At 45.1% G+C, this 21,707-nt stretch overlaps 2 protein-coding genes and 1 long non-coding RNA gene across 3 annotated transcripts; 1 reads left to right on the top strand and 2 right to left on the bottom strand.

Moving 5' to 3' along the window:
- Positions 1 to 777: 777 nt before the first annotated feature.
- pdp1 (pyruvate dehydrogenase phosphatase catalytic subunit 1) lies at positions 778 to 9,148 on the bottom strand. The gene is made up of 9 exons (XM_061675261.1): positions 9,059 to 9,148; positions 7,855 to 8,104; positions 7,608 to 7,775; positions 5,749 to 5,960; positions 4,462 to 4,543; positions 4,270 to 4,364; positions 3,635 to 3,803; positions 3,333 to 3,551; positions 778 to 2,867 (listed from the first exon to the last, which is right to left on the bottom strand). The coding sequence occupies exons 2-9, from the start codon at positions 8,089 to 8,091 to the stop codon at positions 2,493 to 2,495; spliced, it is 1,557 nt and encodes a 518-aa protein (XP_061531245.1). The 5' UTR covers positions 8,092 to 8,104; positions 9,059 to 9,148; the 3' UTR covers positions 778 to 2,492.
- A 437-nt stretch (positions 9,149 to 9,585) lies between these two features.
- Positions 9,586 to 21,696, bottom strand: LOC133401819 (meckelin-like). The gene is made up of 29 exons (XM_061675260.1): positions 21,331 to 21,696; positions 20,951 to 21,245; positions 20,380 to 20,468; positions 20,195 to 20,285; positions 20,022 to 20,121; positions 18,515 to 18,578; positions 17,993 to 18,064; positions 17,579 to 17,641; positions 17,340 to 17,494; positions 17,165 to 17,273; positions 17,010 to 17,096; positions 16,590 to 16,655; positions 16,355 to 16,508; positions 15,905 to 16,025; positions 15,723 to 15,822; positions 14,756 to 14,812; positions 14,581 to 14,679; positions 14,412 to 14,510; positions 14,234 to 14,320; positions 14,010 to 14,109; positions 13,784 to 13,923; positions 13,571 to 13,711; positions 13,413 to 13,493; positions 10,696 to 10,812; positions 10,498 to 10,614; positions 10,310 to 10,417; positions 10,143 to 10,245; positions 9,917 to 10,059; positions 9,586 to 9,828 (listed from the first exon to the last, which is right to left on the bottom strand). The coding sequence occupies exons 2-29, from the start codon at positions 21,147 to 21,149 to the stop codon at positions 9,748 to 9,750; spliced, it is 2,943 nt and encodes a 980-aa protein (XP_061531244.1). The 5' UTR covers positions 21,150 to 21,245; positions 21,331 to 21,696; the 3' UTR covers positions 9,586 to 9,747.
- LOC133401820 (uncharacterized) lies at positions 15,880 to 21,240 on the top strand. The gene is made up of 3 exons (XR_009768469.1): positions 15,880 to 16,005; positions 19,090 to 19,237; positions 20,983 to 21,240. It is a non-coding gene; the product is annotated as an uncharacterized LOC133401820 (long non-coding RNA).
- Positions 21,697 to 21,707: the final 11 nt, after the last annotated feature.

Raw genomic sequence — 21,707 nt, 5'->3', positions numbered from 1 at the left:
CAACGGTGACGTCTTCACTTGGCGTTATTCGGTTTTTGCGTCTCGGTGTTTTTATCGGCCATTTTTATTTTGTTTTCTCGCCGTTGATTTCGTTCTTCTCGTCTGAGAGTTGATGTCAATCTTCCGGAGTTCAAACTCCTTGTGTCGTTTCAATGCTCCCCCCAGCAGTCATCAAAGTTGTTGTCGTCACCAAATAAACAAAATGATGAAATCACTTCATTGTTGTTTTAAATTTGCCGATTTCTGCCCTTTGAGTACTTGACGTTTACTTCTCAGAAAATGAGACCGTGTCACGTTGCCATGTCTGCTCGCAAAATCGAACAGCTAAGGCTGCCGTGCATTCGTTGGGAACAATGGAATGATTTGTTTTTCTTTGACAGGAACTACTTGCGACATTCGAACATTTTCAGCTGATAACGTACACCGATGGAATTTTCTGAGCCAACCAGAATCGAGTATTCACCAAGACCACGGTATAATACCGTGCGCTCTCACACAAACATTGGTGGTACGCCTCCAAGCGCCTTAAAAAAAAACATGGATCAATCTATATTGTTTTTAGATATTCATCATTTTCATGTTTGAGAAAATAGAGCGGTCGTAAAAGTCTTGGAAAGATGAATATTTTTCTACACAATAGTTTCCATTTTCCACACATTTCCAGACCTGGAACTTGATGAAATCAAATTCCATACTTTTCCGTACGTGCGTAGGAACCCTGCTCATAAGATACGTGTAGGCGTGTGCGCAACTTTACACAAAACGTGGACACGCAGACATCTTTCACTATTTATTATGCCGTCTACAAAATAAGACCGATTTGATCATTTATACATATACCACAAATAAAGACTGTTGCTTGTAACATAATGTGGAATAAATATTCAACGAGTTGTTGCAAAGTGTACAATCTGCTTTTGTACTGCAGTTTCAACACGATAAAAGATGGCAGAGATCGATGTAGAACTGGAGTGCGCTGACAAAAACGATTCAACAATTCACAATTAAAGCCCTAACGGACCGTCCGACACGCTGCTATTGTGCTGATGCTACGACGCTTAACATCCCTTAAACCTTGACAAAGCCAATGTGCACAGCCTTTGACGAGAAAATATACACAAAATAATAAACTGGGGGGGGGGGGGGGGGGGGATGGGAGCGTTGATAAAATGTGAAGGATTTCCCATATGAAGACAATGACAAAACAAATTCCTTCTGAATAATAACATTTTTGTGCAGCATTAGGTAACTCTTTTTAGATGATCTTTTTTCCACAATCATCGTGCCACACCTCAGGCTTGCGTTGACTGAGTTTTCTCCCCCCCCCCCCCCCCCCCCCCGCCCTCAAGGAGATCATTTCAGCTCTGGAACAGCGTCTTGCCCGCCACAGAACCGAAGCGCGCGCGGGTCGTCAGTATCGCAAAAACGATATCGTCGGCAACTACGTAAGAAAGTGGATCTTTCCTGTGTGTAAACGTGTTTTGCCCTCCCCCATAAATAATTAGAAAATAAAGTCGGGTAATAAAATCTATAAGGGTCATTTTCATATAATTTGATCAATAATGGGAAAGACATGGCTCACTGAATTTCCTTTTGAAAATCGATTACTTTTACTGATGAGTATTAGAATTATGGGCAGTTGTTATCCATCAAAAGGTCATAACTGTTTCTAAGAAGGAAAACAAATATTCTAAAGTAATTTTAATGCTAAAATGTCTTTACTGTTAGATGTCCAAAATGAAATTCCATGATTTGCTGCATATTTTCTGAAGATGCCAATTACATTTTTGGATGTTTCCCCTCTTGCTTAATTTGCCTTTGACATGAAAACGATCACAAATGCATCTCAGTGTTTTTTTTGTGTGCGCGCGCGCGCTTCGTTGACAAACGTCATTCAATGTGTCTTTGGCGTTAACGTCACTCGCCATGTCGTTGCAATACACCGCAGGGATCGGTGAGCTTAAAGTGCCAGGATACGTTACTGCATTTTTGCGTTCACACAATAGCAGACAGCAAAATAAATGCTGTTATTTCAGAGATATGAATGTATGAATATGTCGGAACGACTGCATGTCTTCGCTGTTATTACGATTGTATCGAGTAGTTGGGATCGTTTCTGCACATGTACACGCAGAGTTTGAAGAGCAGCGCATGGGAATCGTGCAACTCACACCATTTTTTATGAAGCTGTTCATGTCTTTCCCATTATGCACTTTTGTCTTTACTGTTACAAAAAAAAAAAAAAAAAAAAAAAAAAAGGGTATTTTAGTGGGCCACCACCACTTGCTCTGTCAATAAGGATTGCCTTTAATGTGAATGCCTAAAGTTGAAATCATCAATAACTTTTTTCAAGACAGGCCTTTAAACGCGGCTGTTTCAGCACAGGAGACATTTCCACACAGAAAACCGATGTGGCATCAAAAAATGTCTTTGCCGTTATTGACGAAACAATATGAAAACAAGCGTGTGCGTGCGTGTGCGCGCGCGTGCGCTTACGCTTCCTGGCGCCGCGCCCCGATCACGTGCGGGTTGAACTGCGAGACGATGATGGTGATGTCGTCGCGGTACATGCGGGCCAGCTCCTCGGGCAGCGACAGCATCTTGGAGAGCCTCTCGTGGTCCACCGTGCCGAACTCGTTGTTGCCCACGGCGTGCCGCATCAGGTGGGTGGCGGCGTTCTGGTCCTGGAAGGCCGAGGACGCGCGGGCCTTGCGCTCCTCCAGCAGCCCCTGCATCTGTCCCAGGGTGACCCTGTAGCCCCCCACCGTCAGCGGCTGCCGCTGGTGCACGCCGGTCAAGTACTCGCCCACGATGCGGACCACTTCCTGTCTGTGCAGGGTCTCCCAGAGGCCGTCGGAAGCGATCACCTGCAGGGGGAACGTCGGGGTTCACTGTGCAGAAGTCCCTTGGAAAATGTGCCCAATGCGTCGTTTTTATTATTGACTTGCACCTAATGAGATCCAAAAAGGGCTGCGGGAAGTCTGGATAAAGGTTAATATTCAAGATTTTTTTGGATTTTTTATAAACTACTCCAGCCCATTTGCACGGGGGCCAAGTGGGGCAGTGAGTGACCGATCAGAATAGTCATCAGCATACAAAGCAGGGGCCATCTTTAAAAAAATAAATAAATAAAAAAAGTTTTTTTTTTAAAGTGCATCACCACCATCTACAGGATTGGAGTGGTATTGCCAAGCCGAGCGTTTTTCAATGAAACAAGTTGCTACATGGACATGTTTAAGGATGCTTAGGTCTTGGAGGAAGTATTTGTTTTTCCCTACATTTTGGATCTCTTGCAGATGGACCGAATGAAGGATAATCAGGACTTGTCTCACCAGGAAGCGATCCTGCGGTCTGAGCCGGTGGCGGGTGATCTCGGGCTCGGCCGTCAAGTACGGAGGAGTGTGGTAGTTGGGCGGTATGAACTTGGTGTGCTCGTTTTCGTGCAGCTGATCGGGGCCCGACTCCAGCACTCGCTTCTGCAGCTCGATGCTCCACTTGAACTTGACGTCGCCGAACGCTCGGAAGGGCATGAGCAGGCCGAGCAGGCGGTCCTGACGAGGGGAGGACACAATGAGCCGGGCGCGGCGGGCGTTCGACACCGTCATCGACGCCGGAAAGCGCGTGTCGTAGCAACCTGCCGTATAACCGTCTTCCTCTCCGAGGGCGGGTGTTCGCCCCGAATCCGAGACACCTCATCCTCGTTCTGGGCGCAGTGGTCATTCGAGAGCGTGTGAGCGGTAAAGGAACCGTCCTCCTCCTGCACCCCGAGCACTGCCCGGGCGTCTCCGGCGTTGGCAATATACCTTGAAGGACGACAGCATTATTGTCACCGAGATTATATTGCAAATGTACACTGAAGTTCGGTCAATAAACTGAAACTCTTTTCCCCAGTTTGAACCCGTACGGATTAAACGGAGATGTGGCTTATGTGCCTTTTTTCCCGGATCCCGGGAGCGTCACGTGCTCCTCTATTCTCAGCTTCTCTTTAACTCACCAAAATTCTGTCTACTGTTCATGAATTTTTTGAATGAAATCCACATGCATTTGGTATTCAGACCTGCTCTGCACAAGCGCACGGCCTCGTAACGCCGAAAATGCGACGTAAAGCCGACAATCAGAGATGGGATCGAGTCACGCGTACGAATGAGTCCCGAGTCATTTCGTCTTGGGCAAGTCAAGCCCCGTGATAAATCGACCGATTGCGCCCAAACGCGCGACTTTTGCGGTCTGCGCCACGCGTTTTGCCGCGACATTTGTTGTTATTCGTACAGGTCTGCTCCATCGATGTGAGCCACGCATGCCGTCGCTCCAGAGAAGGCGACTCTCAGAACCCAGTAGTGCAGGAAAGCATTTGGGTCTCCCACCTGGCAGATGGAAGCGGCATTTAATCACCAGGCTATGAAAGTGAAAATGGATGTTACAAATAAAATTCATGTACATAAAGTATCATGTGTGTTGCACCTGAGCCTCCAGAGAAATGTCATTGTCCAGCCTCTTGAAGGCGTTCATCAGAGCCTCGCTGGTGTCCGGGACGTCACCTGGACTGAAAGCAGAGAGAATGCCAAAGCTCCATCGCGAAGATTAACAGACTGGACTGATTTATTAATTATGGATAGTATTACGAGTGATTACTGAGATGACCGCAGAGTCTGCGTTGTCACGTTGCTGTGCAATGAAAGGTTAGCATAAGCATAAGGTTTGCTCCAGGCGCCAAGATTCTGCTCAATACCGATGACCCAGGAATATATTGCGGCAAGCAAAACCGAGTGCAGGGTTTTCTCGCTTGGTTTACGACGGAGTCGGTTTCCTACGGTGGCGACGTAACCAGAATTTGTACACAAGTCAGAACGAGCTCTAGTCTATCACTCACTCAGAAGTAAAGTTACAATTACAGTAAATATTTGCATGAAAAGCACTTGTAGGCCATAAATATAAAACGATCAAATGGAAAAACAACTAATCCACTCTTAACACACCTCAGGCCTAAGGATAATCTTATAAGACGTAAAGTTAGTCTGGCACGGGGCAAAAACAGCCCGACTGTCTTGACGTGTGCACCGCGGTGTCCTGAGCGTGCGCCGTGTTTTCTTAAGTCATTGCGTGCTTCCGTAACCTCGAGACGCCGTATGTCGCGACCGCCGCAAACCGAGAATGCCCTTTAACGTGTAAATCGGGGCTGGCAAAACTATGACCAGCAGGCCACATTTGGATTATTCTTTAATGCGGATTTAAAAAAAAAAAAAAAAAATGTAATTGCTTGATTATAATTACATAAATGTGGAAAATACAAGTGAGCATGAATAATTATTTCATTATTCAATAGAAGTATTTGACTACTTTTTCTCTGTATCTACAAATAACCAGGCCCATCTGTCCTTTTCAAATGTGTAACTTAACCGGATTTATTTTTATAATCATCTTATTTTAAGACTGTTTATTTTGTTGTTCTTTTTCGAATGTGTTCCAAATAATTATAATAATTAAATAATTAAAACCCCAAAAAAAAAAAAGAGGCCCCAAAATTTGTCCACATCTGGTGTAAATGCTGATATATATATATATATATATATATATTTTTTTTTTAATTATTTTTAACACGAGGATTAGTGTAATGTTAGTGTAAAAATATATATATATATATTTTTTGGATAGTGGATTTTACACATGAGGATTAGTGTACCCAATATTCTGTCTGGTGAGCGTGCAATCATGTTTAGTTTTGTCTTTTTTTCTTTGTGCGCGTCCTACTTGGTGAGATCGATGAGCTCCTGCCAGTACGTGCGGAGGCTGCTGAAGTAGAGCGTCTGAGCCTCCCTGCTGAAGTAGTCGTTGGGGTGCTTTTGCCACTGCAGGATGGGACTGAGCGCCCGGCCCGCCTCCACCGCCGCCTCCAACTCGCACAGCGTGTCGTGCGGCAGCAGGGACACCGCGATGTAGTAGAAGAGCCTCTCGCTGAGCGCCTGGTGGAGAAGGACATCTTGGAATGTTGCAACCTTACAAACATGACACTACGCAATCACTGGCTACAACAATTCAGTACCCCGGGAGGCTTTGGCGTTACGGAGCATCTGGAAAGCATTTACAGCGCTTCACTTTTTCCACATAAAGTCACAGCTTTGTTCCAAAACGGACATGTTTCTTCCACATAATTCTACACATAATAACCCATAATGACATTGTAAAAAAAAAAAAAAGATGGCGCACCAGAATCTGAATCATCTTTATTTCGCCCAGTATGTCCAAGAAACACACAAGGAATTCGTCTCCGGCAGTCGGAGCCGCTCTAGTACGAACACTTTGGAGACAGAAAGACATTGAGAAGAACAGTCACTGAGCAATAAAAGCTTGCTAGTAATCTGGGATACGGCAGGTGTGCCAAGCTTGTTGTATCACAGTCAAAAAGACTCGAGGCTGTGAATACTTGAACATTTGATGAAAAGAAAAATCCAAATAAAACATTCCCCAAATATAAAAAGTGTTTTGTTAAAAACAAAAAAAAACACCATATAGTGTAACCTCACTATATCGCGGTTCCTTGTTTGCGCTAATTCCAAGATATTTTAAAGTCATTTTTTTCTTTGGGGTTTTTACAGTATGCTTACTAGAATGCCCTCACATGTGAGGGAAAGGAGAGCAACAGTCGTCGATGCACCTTTTCAACGCCAGAATTGACAGTAAAACTTTTTAACACTATGAGCACACTCACGCTGGAGCTGCTGTCGGCCGCAGCTCACGCCCAGACACTCACATGCTAACTCGCCGACGTCACACGTCACCCCTCAGGCCCCGACGCTTAAAGGCACACACTTATATTACTATACGTGCATTATTTTCTTAACCTATTATGTTTGCATTTTTTTGCGCATTCAAATACATGAACGATGTGTTTAAAACCTGTGTTATAATACGTTTAAAGTCTGTGGAAGGGGAAAAACTATATACAGAAAAATGTAGAAGCTATCTCGGTATCGCATATACAAGGGGCAGTCGAAAAGTAATGAGCCCAAATTCATTTAACAGACTAATAAGTGATTTTTTTTCCCCCCCCTGAAATGTTCATAATTTGTAGTTGAAATACTTCTTTGAAGGTAAAAAGTGAAATTTTGTTCATCCCGGTCCTCTTCTTATCAACCATTTTGGAAATGACGCCACAAGCAGAGAGCCGTGATTGATTTCTTGCTTGGGAAGGGGAAAACATCACGAAACATTTTTGAAAAGTTAGGAAATGTGTAAGGGTAAGCTGCAATAGGCTAGCGCAGTGTCAAAAAGTGGGTGTCCAGGATCAAAGGCCAAGAACAAGAGTCTGCTCTGAGTCACCTCCGTGACAAGCAAAGGACGGGCAGACCATCTTCAGCGGTTCATCCTGGGAATAGTGCGAGGGTCCAGGCACTGATCAGAGAAGATCGTAGAGTCACCACGGATCACCTCGCCATCAGGGGTCACCGTTGATGACATCACCATAACCCCAAACCTATTGTGGGGCTCTCTGCTTCTGACGGGCATCCAACAACGACGTCGTGGAAAAAGCAAAGCGCTGCAAATACTTTACGGATGCACTGTAAAGAGTAGACTGTGTTGGAACGTGTAAACGAGCAGTTACGCTCTACCTGCGCACAAGCGCATCCAGCGTGGCCGTCGAACACACCCAACAGCATTCCTCTCGTCTGCAGGCACGTGGCGGCGCTGCGGCGGTCTTCTATCGGGGCGTTCGCCGGCAGCTGATTGCTGTCGAAGCCCATCACGGACGACAGGTTCTTGCCATCAAACTCGGGCACCTAGAAGCACCCGCGCACGGCAGAAATCAACGCGACTGGACCCAACGCGGAGACGACCTGCAGATGTTTTCCAGCTAACCTTGAAGCTGTACTCGTTGGCTTTGAGGATGGAGTTGACTTGCGGCGGAGTGAGGATGTAGCTGAGGAGCGCCGAGGCGGTCCGGTAACATCTGGAGGGAGGAGTTGGACTCATGTGGGATGGACGCCTCGAGGCGGGTCGCCGGGCGCGGGACCCCCGTTGTTGGCATGGTAACAGACTGGAGGACAACACCTTTGCCCGAGGCAAGCCCCTGAACAGCTGTGACATCACGGGCATGACACACGGTGCACTGCGCGCGCGCGCGCGCACACACACACACACACACACACACACACACACACACATATATATAGTTAGTCAAGTTGTGAGCTGTATAGAACTATATTATCTGCTCATATTCAGACAAAATGATACAAAACTGTTAAAGATAAAGCTTCATAGCGCAGATGGATACGGCATATTGTGTGATGGACACATTTTACGATGGTTAACTTCTTTACAATTGAGCCACACTGGGAACCAAAGTGGACTAACTCCATTTCAGTATTTATTTATGATTTTTTTTAAGTTAAGAAAATGCACATCTTTCGGACGAACACTGGTCTAAATCAGAGATAGAAGACTCGGAAAGCGCATTTGCATGTAAGCTGGAAGTAAGACAGGTCTCTGATCTTCATATTGTGCAATGTGTGTGTGATATGAAGTTCATTTCAAAACGCGTGCCACTGTTTAGATAAGCACTGGCAGTCGCCCTCGGTAACTCAACCCTTCGCGTCATGAGTCGCAAGCAAGTAGAGGTCAGCGGGTCTGCCGGAAATAGCTGGAGCTCGACGTTTGGATGGCGAGAAATCTTTGACGCGCTCGCAACCCGGCGAGCTGGTTCCCTCTTACATAACCGAAGGCGTGCAGATGCTGCACGGACATAATACACCGCCACGGTGGTGCCAGGCTGTGCGGGTCCTCGAGGGTGACCACAGCCACAGGCTGGGGCACACTTGCCCTATTTGTTGACAACACGAGCCTGAAACGCGCGACGACTTAAAAGCTCCCACAGTATGAAATATAACGAGGTCAAGTCCTCAATTGGATTGGAAAGGCGTCAGCTAACACGGAACACAGCTGCCCAAGTATGCTAACCCTAATGAGGGTTACACCCATCTCGGCTACGACAGTCAAACATTGCCGAGGCCGCTCAAAAAGCTTTCGCTCAACTTGCTCTTCTCGACGCACAAGTTACTCTCACCTGTATTTGTGAATGCAAAGCGGTTGTTAAAGCTCATGGCTCGAGCCCAGCCGCGAGCGATGCCAGCCGAACGTCTTCGTCGGTCGCCAGCGCCGCACCGCAAAGTCAAAGCTGATTGGCTGAGCGCCGACGGCACCGCCAGCGACGTCACGCCGGAAAATAGAACGCACTTTCAAAATAAGAGCTTTATCGACGATTCTTTTCACAGGTGGCAAAAGTGCTCACACTATTTAAAGCAGTAGAGTTTCTGAACTTAGTACTGATTTAACTCGAGTAAAAATAAATAATAAATATTAATAATTGTACTCAAAACTCACCTACACACAAAATACAGTAGCTTCCCTCGTTTATTAACTTGCATAGTAGTGCACGTACCGAGAAAGAAATACTGTAAAAAGCTAGCGTCGACGCATTGATGTTGCTATAGCTTTGCTAACGTTGTGACCGCTTGTCTATATGTGTGGCCCACCTCTCGCTCAGGCTCTCAGAAAATAGAAGAAGAAATAGAAGAAAAACACCTATTCAAATGAATACAAAAATGCTTTAATCGATAAAAATACATTTACCAGGGAAATGCACATACATCAGGGAACAGATATGTAAAAATGTCTCAAAAAAGTGGATTGCAAATACAGCAACATACAACTCGAACATAAATTACAGTTTAACAATACGTGCGCAATGAATGATCATATCAGAAATCTGTCATCCACCAGAGTTTTGTTGACAAGGTTTCTCCTTCCGAAAAAAATGCGAATCCTTTCAAAGACCTGTTCGGAATAAACAAATGTTCCATTACAATCGAGAAATGGCGATACGTTGACTTTTCACTCCACTTTAAATGGCCAAAATACTGACCATTTGCTGAACGTATGTAAGGACGGCAGCGAGTACGAAGTTCTGAGAAGCGAGGTCGACCACGCAGAAGAACAGCGTGTCAAAAATCAGCAGCGTGCCCTCATTTCCGTAAAAAAGTACGTCACCGAAGGAGTGACCTTCATCTGCAGTGACAAACAGGCATGATCTATGTGTGCATACGCCAGCAAGCGCAAAGGTACGTTATGTTCAAACCACAGGTTGATACCGTTATAAAAGATGCTCTTGTCATTCGGTTCAAGGAACTCCATGCCCATGACCCTCTCCAATACCAGTTTGTCCCTCACAATGTAGTCCATGTCAGAGTGGACCTGACGGGAAGAAAAAAGTGTCACGATTGACCAAACAATAACATTTAAAGCCTTTATAACTAACATGATCTATGACTGATCCCAGGAAGTGGTTCATAGTGTGGTAGGCCCGGATGTTTTGCTCTGTCTGGTTGAATGAGGCCGCATCCATGAGTCTCGATGGTCCGTGTCGCTGCAAATGAATGAGAAAGGGGCGACATTAAAATACAAGCATTTCTCTTGCCGACATTCTGAGTGGAGATAGGCACAAACCCTGGCGAAGGAGTCCCGTATCCTGTCGTAATGGGAGCGCAGTCGGCTGGAAAGGGCCACCTGGAAAGTCTGCATGTCCGTGTCGGGAAGAAGACCTCTTTGGCCGCACAGCGACTCCTTCACACAGGGGAGATGACACGCAAGACTGATGCAAATTGAAGACAATTATTCAAATATACAGTCTGGAAGTGGACATACAGCTTCTCTCCGCAGGTTGTCGTTCATTTCCTCCATGTTTGTGTCAGCGTGACCGTGCACTGAGCGCCCGTGGATGTAGTAGCCAAAACAGCGCTGCGGTAAGAGCAGCACGGAAATCTGGAAGGTCAGAACACACAAACGGAGCAAACAGATCAAACACTTTCAAATACTTTTGTCACTAAACAGGTGTTAAGAATTGCATTTTCATAGAAGATGCTGAAGTAATGTGATCAACCAAGTTAGTTTTTGGACCTCAAAACAATGTTACGACTTCCAGTGTTGACAAGGAAACGACTTCTTATCTATTCACTTTGCAAACGCTTCACTCGGGTTGGATTAGCCACCGGCAATGACAATGTGCTCATTGTCGGGCATTTCCTTCAGATTCCGCATGACTGCACGAGTCACCCAGTGGTCAGCAGTTATGAAACATAAGATGAACACATTTGTTAGCAAGAGTTTTAGGAGTCGCTCAGAGGATTATGCAGTGGCTAGTTGATAGAGGGAGATGAAGCGCTGCACACGCATAGAGAAGCACTAAAGGTAGGTCATTAGTAGCTACATCCATCCATTTTCTACAGCATTTGTTATTGTTGTTATTAGGGTCGCAGGTGAGTTGGCGCCTGTCCCAGCTGACTTTGGGCGAGATGCGCGGTACACCCTGGCCAAGTCGCCAGGGCACATAGAGACAACTGTTCACACGCGCATTCACAAGTCAGGAAAATTTAGAGGAGGGTTGGGTCAACCGCTGTGCTCCTGAGGGCCACATTTGATCTTTAAAACCGACAGACATACAACCCCCAATTGCAATGAAGTTGGGACGTTGTGTTAAACATAAATAAAAACAGAATACAATGATTTGCAAATCATGGTCAACCTATATTCAATTGAATACACTACAAAGACAAGATATTTAATGTTCAAAGTGATGTATTTTTTTTGTTTTTAGCAAATAATCATTAACTTGGAATTTTATGACTGCAACACGCTCCAAAAAAGCTGGGACAGGGTCATGTCACTGCGTTACATCAGCTTTTCTTTTAACAACATTCAATAAGCGTTTGGGAACTGAGGACACGAATTGTTGACGCTTTGTAGGTGGAATTCTTCCCCATTCTTGTTCGATGTACAGCTTCAGCTGTTCAACAGTCCGGAGGTCTCCATTGTCGTGTTTTACGCTTCATAATGCGCCACACATTTTCAATTGAGACAGGTCTGGACTGCAGGCAGGCCAGTATAGTACCCGCACTCTTCTACTACGAAGCCACGCTGTCCATGAGAAAGACGTTGCTTGGATGGCAGCATATGTTTTATCCAAAACCTGTATGTACCTTTCTGCATGAATGGTCCCTTCACAGATGTCTAAGTTACCCATGCCATTGGCACTAACACAGCCTCATACCATCACAGATGCTGGCTTTTGAACTTGGCGTCCATAACAGTCCGGACGGTTCTTTTTCTCTTTGGCCCGGAGGACACGACGTCCACAATTTCCAAAGACAATTTGAAATGTCGACTCGTTGGACCACAGAACACTTTTCCACTTTGCGTCGGTCCATCTTAGATATGCTCGGGCCCAGAGAAGCCGGCGGCGTTTCTGGGTGTTGTTGATAAATGGCTTTTGCTATGCATAGTAGAGTTTCAAGTTGTACTTACGGATGTAGCGCCGAACTGAATTTACTGACATTGGTTTTCTGAAGTGTTCCTGAGCCCATGCGGTGATATCCTTTACACACTGATGTCGGTGTTTGATGCAGCGCCGCCGGAGGGATCGAAGGTCACGGGCATTCAATGTTGGTTTTCGGCCTTGCCGCTTACATGCAGTGATTTCTCCAGATTCTCTGAACCTTTTGATGATATTCTGGACCGTAGATGATGAAATCCCTCAATTCCTTGCAATTGTACGTTGAGGAACATTGTCCTTAAACTGTTCAACTATTTTCTCACGCACTTGTTCACAAAGAGGTGAACCTCGCCCCATCTTTGCTTGTGCATGACTGAGCAATTCAGGGAAGCTCCTTTTCTACCCAATCATGGCCCCCACCTGTTCCCAATGAGCCTGTTCACATGTGGGATGCTCCAAACACGTGTTTGATGAGCATTCCTCAACTTTCTCAGTCTTTTTTACCACCTGTCCCAGCTTTTGTGGAACCTGTTGCAGCCATAAAAGTCTAAATTCATGATTATTTGCTAAAAACAATCAAGTTGATCAGTTTGAACATTAAATTTATTGTCTTTGTAGTGTATTCAATTAAATATAGGTTGAACATGATTTGCAAATCATTGTATTCTGTTTTTATTTGTTTAACACAACGTCCCAACTTCATTGGAATTAGGGTTGTATAACTAACCAACCAATATGAGAAAAAAACAGCTAAATTAATGCAACAAATACGAAAGGACTCTTGATGATATAAATGATATACATTACATATATAAAATTAAAGAACGCCGCGGATGGATGTGGCCCACTAGCCTATACTTTGCCCACCCCTGATTTAAGTCGTCAAATAAACTTCTATTTGGAAATTTTGTTTTTAATGTATTTTTTTCTTGAATGAACCTAACATGCGTGTTTTTGTAAAGGGGGAGGAAGCCAGAGTACCTGGAGAGAACAAACGCAAGCATGGCGAGAACATGCAAATTCCTCACACGGCCACCGTGCCACCCAGTTTAAAAAAAAAAAAAAAAAAAAAAAAGCGCACATTGTAACTCACATTACTGATGGAGCAGAGATCCACAAACTGGCGGATTTTGTCTTCCACGAAATGTTCATAAAACACGGTGAAGAAAATGACCTGTATGGATCAATGATTATATTTAATAATAGGTCAGCAGCACACGCGGTCTACGAGATGTGAGAAATAAGCGTCACCTGCAGAAGTCCAATGCCGAGCCAGAGCGTCGCCGACAGACCGTAGCGCATGGTCAGGCTGTAGGAAGGCGTGTAAGCCTGTGGGGGGCGCTGCAGAGTTGGCCAGGGGTCCCTCAGGGCTAAGTTCGAGAAACCCAACACCTACGCAAACCGTAGAGCGTGATATTGACGACGAAAAAAAATCAAATACAGGTTGTGTGTAGAGAGAAATACTTCAAGAAAGAAGAGCACAGCCATGATCTGAAAAGTTGGCCGAATCTTGCGGATGGTCTGGATCTCATTCCACTCGTTGGCCACGAAGTAGGTCCTCCAGATGCTGACTTGGGAGGGATCACGTTTCTGCTGACCACTGGCTGAAACAGCAGCACGGAGAGTCAACACACATGACACACAAACACTACCGGCAAATTAAAAGCATTCTAAACGACTATTTTAATACCTGACACAGTCCTGCTTGCTTTACTGCGCGGCCTTTCCCAGTCAACGAAGAAGACGTCCACTGACAACTGCACAATCAGCTTGTGGAGGAACTGCACTGCCTGGACGCAGCATTAAAAAAAACAAAACCACAACAAAAACAAACTATGATTTGCAGCAGAAAGTTACCATCCAGCTTTCAAAACGAGGAATGCTCATGTTCACATTTGACACGTTTTGACTCACCTTGAGAGCAAAGGCACAGCTGACGTACGTCACAAACTGCTCCTCTTGATGAGGGAGCGGCAATAACACTGAAGCATGCTGTTGCGCCTACAGACATCAATAAATCTTATATAAACAGTGAGATGTTTGAAGCTAAAAGAGAATGGAAACCAATCCGGTTGGACGGAATGAAGCGCACCTTGTAAAGGATGAGCCAGTAGAGTCCAGTTCCCACAGTGACGGCAAGGAAAACATTGGCGAGATCTCCAGCGTAAAACAAGAAAAACATCAGCATGGTCTGAAAGGAGGAGGGTCAAGATTTACACCTGCATCGGAAAGTCCTCAGTTACGCTTTCTAGATGCTTTACCCTCAAATCGACGACAGGTGAGGCGATCCTCCTCTTCCAACCGACTGTTTTGAGCACCGACAAGAGCACGGACAGACCAGCCAAGACACCCAGAGCAGTCTGTGTCGCACACACAAAATAGTGCATCAGGGCCATGTGGGTCATAGTTCAAAATGCCGTTCACTTTCATACTCACGTCGGTCTTCAAGCGAGCCTCATTCTGATCCATCTCATATTCGACGGCAAAGCTCATCTGTAGGAAGAGAGAGAAGGTTTATGTAATTGTCCATCAGTCTGCATCACAGGGGTTGCGGTGCCCCTCCAGATTCAGCAGATAGCGTAACGATGTCATAACAATTACTTGGATTCACATGTTTTCTGTATGATTAACCAACGTTTCAATGGAAACTGGAAGAAAATGATCAATCAGTAACTGGGCGGAGTATAATGACTGCACAATATAGACTGACCAATGTTTGTATGAAGACTGAGTGACATTCTCCACCAATCACTGGTATTGTGTATAATGACTGACATACAGTGAATATAAAAAAAAAAGTCTCCACACCTCTGTTCAAATGCCAGGTTTTTTTGTGCTATAAAAAACGGAGACCTAGCTAAATGATTGCAAAACATTTCCCACCATTAATGTGACCTGTAACCTGAACTAACTCGATTAAAAAAAAAAAAAAAAAACATATTTTCCAGAGGGGAAGTAAAAATAAACGAGGAAATAACGTAGTCGCACGAGTGTGTGGGCGCAACAGATTCTAACTGAGTGGAGGGAACAGTGAACAGTCTCAAATACAAGTCAGTGTTGGCACAAAAACACACTTCAGTTGTTTAATCAGAGGCACTTCAAATGTTGGCAGAGGTGCGCGTACTCCCCGATTGGTTCATTCTGAACACTGCCACATCTGCAATTAATGGAGGGTGTGCACACTTGTGCAACCTGATAATCTCAGTTGTTTTATTTTTACAAACCCTTTTTGAAAAGTTATGATGATGATTATTATTATAATTTTTTTTTTTGCAATCGCGTTGTACAGGTTACAGGTCACTGTGCTACTAAACATGACTGACATACGTTTGCGTCAGGACTGAGTCTCACGATCGAGCAACAAGTCTCCGGAAAGCGGGAGGAAAGTGCGTGCGCGACTCACAGACACAGTTTGTGCGTCGGTGATCAGTATGTCTCTGTACTCCACAGTCAGCAGCGGGGGGAACACCTGCCCCTGCCGTGTGCGTGGAACCAACTGGAACCTGCACACATTTCGGCGAGTAAACATCCACGAGCGCTTCCAAAGCAGTGACATTTATTTCCACCGTGTGACTGAATCCCCACTTTATTTTGACAGCGTGGGCGACCCGGATGACTTTAGGAAGGACGCTAGCGCTTCTCTCTCTGCCGCTCAGCGCGTCGACAAGAAACATACGCCGAGACAGGTACCAGTTCGTCAGGCTCTCTGTGCAAGGAGAGCACAAATATATGAGAGACAATCACACGCCAAGTACAGTGGACCCCCGCGTTGCCGGAGGTTAGGAACCGGGCCGGACCGTAAATAGCAAAAATCTGCCGATAATTGACGGCCATTATAATTGCATTGAAATGTTTTTTTCGATTTTTTTCAACCCCAAAAATTCTTAAAAGTAGTGGCGATAAACTTCCATTGTTTTCGCACTCGTTTGCCCTGCCCAAAAACAAAATGGAAAAAAAACACCGACGGATTGGTGAATCTGCGGGTGCCAAACTGCGTGTACGTGGGGGTCCACGGTCCACAAATACAAATCTCACCTTGGTTGACGAACTTTCCATTATATTGCTGGTTAAGGACCAACGTGGGCAAGGGCAGAAGTTGTCTGCTCTCTTCTCCACCGAGGTCCAGAAACACGTCATAAAACAGCGGCTCGGGATGAGCGAGCAGCAGGTCGGCGACTGAAAGCTCGCACTGCACACACGCGTGACCCAAGTCATGGACACAAAGCAACTGCACTACTAAGTGAACATCAAAACAAAAAAGCAAACTTACACTTTCTTGGTAAGCGGTGCCAAAACTGAAAGCTGACGACCGTTTGACGGGTGTTTCTGGACAAATCTAAATCAGAGGACAATCGTTAGACCAGCGCTCGTCAAACTTTTCACCACTAAAAAAGGACTTAGTTCTCCAAGTATCACCTTCATGACTCAAATGAAAATAGCAGGCCTACGTGCCCTTAAAAGAAAAACCAGACAGAGGTTTTGTCCCTAAAAAGTACATTTCATATTATTGTAAGCCACTCTAACATAATACACAGTTTGAACAGCAACGATGTACTTCAACAACGATTCAATGAAAGTGTGTTTTATATACAGTACAGTGTGTCTGATTAACCACCCTTATCTGAGAAAGAGCCCATAATTATTGCCCTAACCAAGCAATTCTGTTCTTTTAGTTTTATTTTTTTCTTACTTGAAGATTGGATCCTCCGATGTCTTCCCATCGAAGGAACTCGCCTCCGACGTTAAAAACGGCAGCGAGCAGCTTAACGTCCGTGTTCTGTCAACGCAAAACAGAATGAGCGAATAAGCGGGAGGATTTTCTGTGTCGCGTTTAAGGACACCTACCTTGTTTCTTCCTCTGAAAATGAAGCTAACTGGGACTGGATCAGTCTGAAGGACTCGACTCGCCAATCCTGGTTCATCGCCGTAGTAAAGCCATGGTAGATCACGTCTCCTGGAAATAGAAATGTTTTGGCATTTAGATGTACCTAATAGTGTGTCTTACAGTGAGGTTGATTACCAGTAGGAAATGTCTCGAGTGGCGCTAAAAGCGGCCCGTGATCTGAAGACGGTGTTAAAAAGGCCGCAGGCGTCAACGCCGACGCCGCTGAAGGAGTGCGTGTTCATCACGCACATGTTGGCGAGGGCCTGGCACGCCGTCAGGTTGGAGAAGCTCTGTTGACGGACGATTTGTTAACACGCGGCATGGAGATGAAACAGAGCTGCGAGTAGATGAAATTGGAGAAAGTGTAGAATTACGAGGCAGGCTCCTGCGGCGGAGTAGAGATTTTGGAGGAACCAGGCAGAGACCATGCTGAACTTCTGCAAGAGGAAAAGACGCAACAGCAGACATTTTACAAACAAGAGCACATCAAACTGATACAATATTGTCTTTTTATCGCTAAAACGCAGCAAGTTTCATCCAGATATCGTCAACAAAAGATCAGCTGTCAGAATAAGACATCAAACACTGTAGATGTAATGATATAGTTTAACTTCAAAAATGTTTGATATCCAAGTTAAATCGAAAATGCTGCCAAATCTGGATGAAATTCTCGGGCATTAAAGCTTTTGTTGCTGTACAACATCGTTCATTTAGTCTAAACTGGATAAGAATGGACAGAGATACTGTTATATTGTTACAAATGTTTGATGCGAGATGAGAATCCTCACCAACTGAGCAAAGTTGACACTGGGATTGACATTGGTGGAAAGGCTGCCAGGGGGGATACACAACCCTCCTGCCTGGAAGACCACAGTCCAATAAAAACACAGTATATTGAATAATATGATTAGAAAAATGTATGTGATATTTAAAAAAATACATATATTGCCAGATGTAAATGTATTCTGTGTAGTGCGAAAGTCTTGGGCGACACTAGTTTTGTTTTAGTAATGCTTTAACGACTGGATAACCACAATATCGCGCAATAAAGGGCACCACGGTCAATAGTGGTTGACATGTACGCCTGACCGTTCTGAGGATCAGGGGTTGAATCCCAGCTCAGGCCTCTGTGTGGAACTTTGCATATTCTCTCCATGCTCGTGTGGGTTTTCTCCACCAGGTACTCCGGCTTCCTCCCACATTCCCAAAACATGCACGGTTCTTCGCTGAACACTAAATTCCCCAGAGGTGTGAGTGTGAATGCTTGCTTGTCTGTGCCGTTTTCAGAGTGAGGAGAGGCATGCGCTCACCAGCACAGAGGGAGGGTTACACACACAGGCGCTTTTGATGAAGGAAGCCGGACATCTCTCGCACCTGAATCACAACACACACAAGATAATAGTGGTGACATCCCCACGAGGCACTCGCATTATGACGCGGACGTGCGGTCAGGGGAGGCAGTGCCTCACCTGCATCATGATGCGAAAAAAATAAAATAAATAAAAAAATCTACAAATAATAATTAAAATAACATTTCCAATTGCGGTGGCACGGTGGCCAACTGGTTTCTCCGGGGACTCCGGTTTCCTCCCACATCCCAAAAACATGTCTGGTGGGTTGATTGAAGACTCTAAATTGCCCATAGGTGTGAATGTGAGAGTGAATGGTTGTTTGTTTCTATGTGCCCTGCGATTGGCAGGCGACCAGTTCAGGGCGTACCCCGCCTCTCGCCCGAAGATAGCTGGGATAGGGGAAGCGGTTCGGAGAATGAATGAATGAATACTACAGACCAGTATTTATCTGGTCTGTGCTTTATACTGATATTATTTTGGAATGAAAACAATATTTTCTTCTCAAATTTACTGAATTTGCATGTTTCTTGTAGAAAAACACAGATGAGATGAGACGTGAGGCAGCGAGCGTCTGAGCGTCACCTCACATTGCGCAATCCCTCACAAACTGGGTTGAAGAGGCTTGTGACGGGCAAGTGTCTGTTTCTGTCTCTCTTCACATCTCCAATCAAATGTTTTCAGGTGCTTTTCATATGCACTCAACTTTTACACTGTCAAACCAGATTTAGTATTTGCGTTGCATGTTTAGTTTTCGCATATAACCGCAGATAAAGCGCGACGTGAGGCAGACAGTTCTCTGCCTCACAGAGGTGGATTTACCACGAGGCAAACGCAGGCAATTGTCCGTGGCCCCGAGATTTCAAGAGAGCCCCAAACATCTCATAAGAATGTATTCAATTCTTTTTTTTTTTTTTTAATGTATTGTTTCAGTGTCAATTCATGAGCTAAAAAAAAAACGTTAAAAATGCTGAATCTATCATGATCATTTTGACAACTCCCCACTCCCTTCTCATGCCATCTTCTTACTGCACATGCGCAGACTTGATTTAAGATGGTGGCGCAGTTGTGAGGAAAATGAAGCGGCAGCCGGAGTCGTAAGATTCTAAAAATGTTGCTCCCCAACTGAACGCCAAATATGGAAGATGTGTGGAGCCAAAAATCTCTCTCCAAACGGACTACCAATCGAAACGAGAGCTAATAAATAAAGGAAGACCAATGCCAGAGATGAAAGATCCGCTTCAAACATCAGGCTAGAAAATACTAGTGTCGCATTTTTTCATGTCCGGCTGCTAATCGTAAGGCAAATACGCCACCCTGTTTGGCTGGCAAATGTGTCAATCTGCCTCGAATGTCGGGAGCCTCGCCAGCCTCGCCAGCCTCGTACCAACCTGACCGCGTGTCACTGCGTTGATTACAAATCTTATGACCCGGGTCCTGACGCGGGCATGACGCGCAGTGCCGATACCTGTCCCCGCTGCCGTTTGGCACCGAGAACGCGGATCCATTTCCATTACACATCTCGCATGTGGCCTCCTCCAAAAGGTTTCCACTGACATCCCTCTCCACTGAAACAACCACAAGCGGACAAGTCACTCCAATTGAAATCACTTTTCGTTGGCTATTGGATGTTTTACTCACCGAGGATGTGTCTTGCAGGGCACTGGCACTGGCCCTCATCACTAATACTGCCCGGGCAGCGAATGCATCCGAAACCATCTTTAGTTACCGCCTGGAATTGAACCAGAAAAGCCGTCAACTGTTCAGACACACGGGGCGGGTTCGCGTGGGAGAAACGGCAAGTGAAGCAACTGAACGCTACTTACTGGCTTGTCCCCCGCACAGGCCTCACAAGAAATGGACGCCCGCTCGGTCGTGACTGCGCGGAAGCCACTTTGGCAAATGCAACTCAGACCTGGAAAAGGAATGATTACGCTCACTAATAACTCGGGTGTTAAGCTCTTACAATGTCACAAATTGCTTCATTAGGACTCATTTTATTTTCCATTTTTCTATCGCGCTTGTCGTCATTAGAGTGCCGACAACCACAAGCAAAACACGCAGCCCTCGTCGTTGTAAAGACGTCAGAGATCCCACTAAAGCTTATTGTTGTATTAAAGCGCGTTGTGTTAAGTGTGCATGTTTTCTGACACGATAACGTGATTTCGAAAAAACAAACATCTTAGGTACATTAGACATGTTTTCGGTGGACATGCACACACGCTTAACGTTGAATGTGGTCATGAACATGTTAAATTAAACGTTGCCTCATGCTGAATGTGTTGTTTTTAAGAAAGCGAATAGTCTTTCTTGGCCATTTGGTGCCAGCTAACTTGAAAACAAAACTACCGAAGCATTTTTGTTGACGATTCCGTTAATTCGGTAAGTGTGACCAACCTGCTGCGCTACGTTGTTGATTTTGCTCACAGCTCACACACGACAAACTGGAGATGTCGAAGAACTCTTCCGCACTGCAATCCGAAGGAGCTTGGAAGGGAATGAGAAGATGTTGGCCGTCAACTGGATTGGGACGGAGGAAAAATAATATGAAAGCAAATCTGTGTTTGCTAATAAAAGGCGGCGTCCCCGTCGCCATGGTGTGGAGGGTCCGATTCTTATTCTTGCGGGGTTAGCATCAGGCTCCGTGGAGCACTACCGCCGCCTTCTGTCTGGAGGCGCGCATGCAAGGCGTCTGAAAATAAAATAAAATAAAATAAAATAAAATAAAATAAAATAAAATAAAATAAAATAAAATAAAATAAAATAAAATAAAATACCAAAGTGCTTTCCCAGTATGAATTCAATTCTCTCATGTTGTTTGTGGGCGCGCCCTGTGGTGACAAATTTAGGGTGTCGTCCGCCTTTCGCCTAAAGTCAGCTGGAATTGGTGCCAGATTCCCATTAGGAACAGGCTAAGTTGCACAAAAAAATTCAACATGAAATAGGATAAACCATAAAGTGGTAAAGTAAACTGGACGACTTGTTTGCAGATCCGCCTCAGTTTTGAGGTCGGGAGTTTGAATCCGCGCTCTTCTCCCGTCCCTTGCTCGCGCTGGTTTTCTCAGGGTATTCCGGCTTCCTCCCACATTCCATAAACACGCATGTTGGGATAAAAGACTCAAAATTGTCCGTAGCTGTGAATGTGATTTGTGAT

Source organism: Phycodurus eques, chromosome 4 (assembly GCF_024500275.1).
Source record: "Phycodurus eques isolate BA_2022a chromosome 4, UOR_Pequ_1.1, whole genome shotgun sequence".
NCBI classification, from domain to species: Eukaryota; Metazoa; Chordata; class Actinopteri; order Syngnathiformes; family Syngnathidae; genus Phycodurus; species Phycodurus eques.
Note: the sequence above shows the minus strand (reverse complement) of the source record. Positions and strands in the feature narration are given on the sequence as shown.

Bases quoted from the DNA above. Each gene is read 5' to 3' on its own strand.
- LOC133401819 (XM_061675260.1), bottom strand. From the start codon at position 21,149: ATGGCGACGGGGACGCCGCCTTTTATTAGCAAACACAGATTTGCTTTC. The intron at 16,509-16,589 runs GTAAGTTTGCTT...GCGTGTGTGCAG, and splicing joins GCACCGCTTACCAAGAAAGT to TGCGAGCTTTCAGTCGCCGA. The intron at 14,511-14,580 runs GTAAAGCATCTA...TCCTCCTTTCAG, and splicing joins CACCTGTCGTCGATTTGAGG to ACCATGCTGATGTTTTTCTT.
- pdp1 (XM_061675261.1), bottom strand. From the start codon at position 8,091: ATGCCCGTGATGTCACAGCTGTTCAGGGGCTTGCCTCGGGCAAAGGTG. The intron at 4,365-4,461 runs GTGCAACACACA...TCCATCTGCCAG, and splicing joins ACATTTCTCTGGAGGCTCAG to GTGGGAGACCCAAATGCTTT. The intron at 3,804-4,269 runs GTACGAATAACA...TCGTCCTTCAAG, and splicing joins CACATCGATGGAGCAGACCT to GTATATTGCCAACGCCGGAG.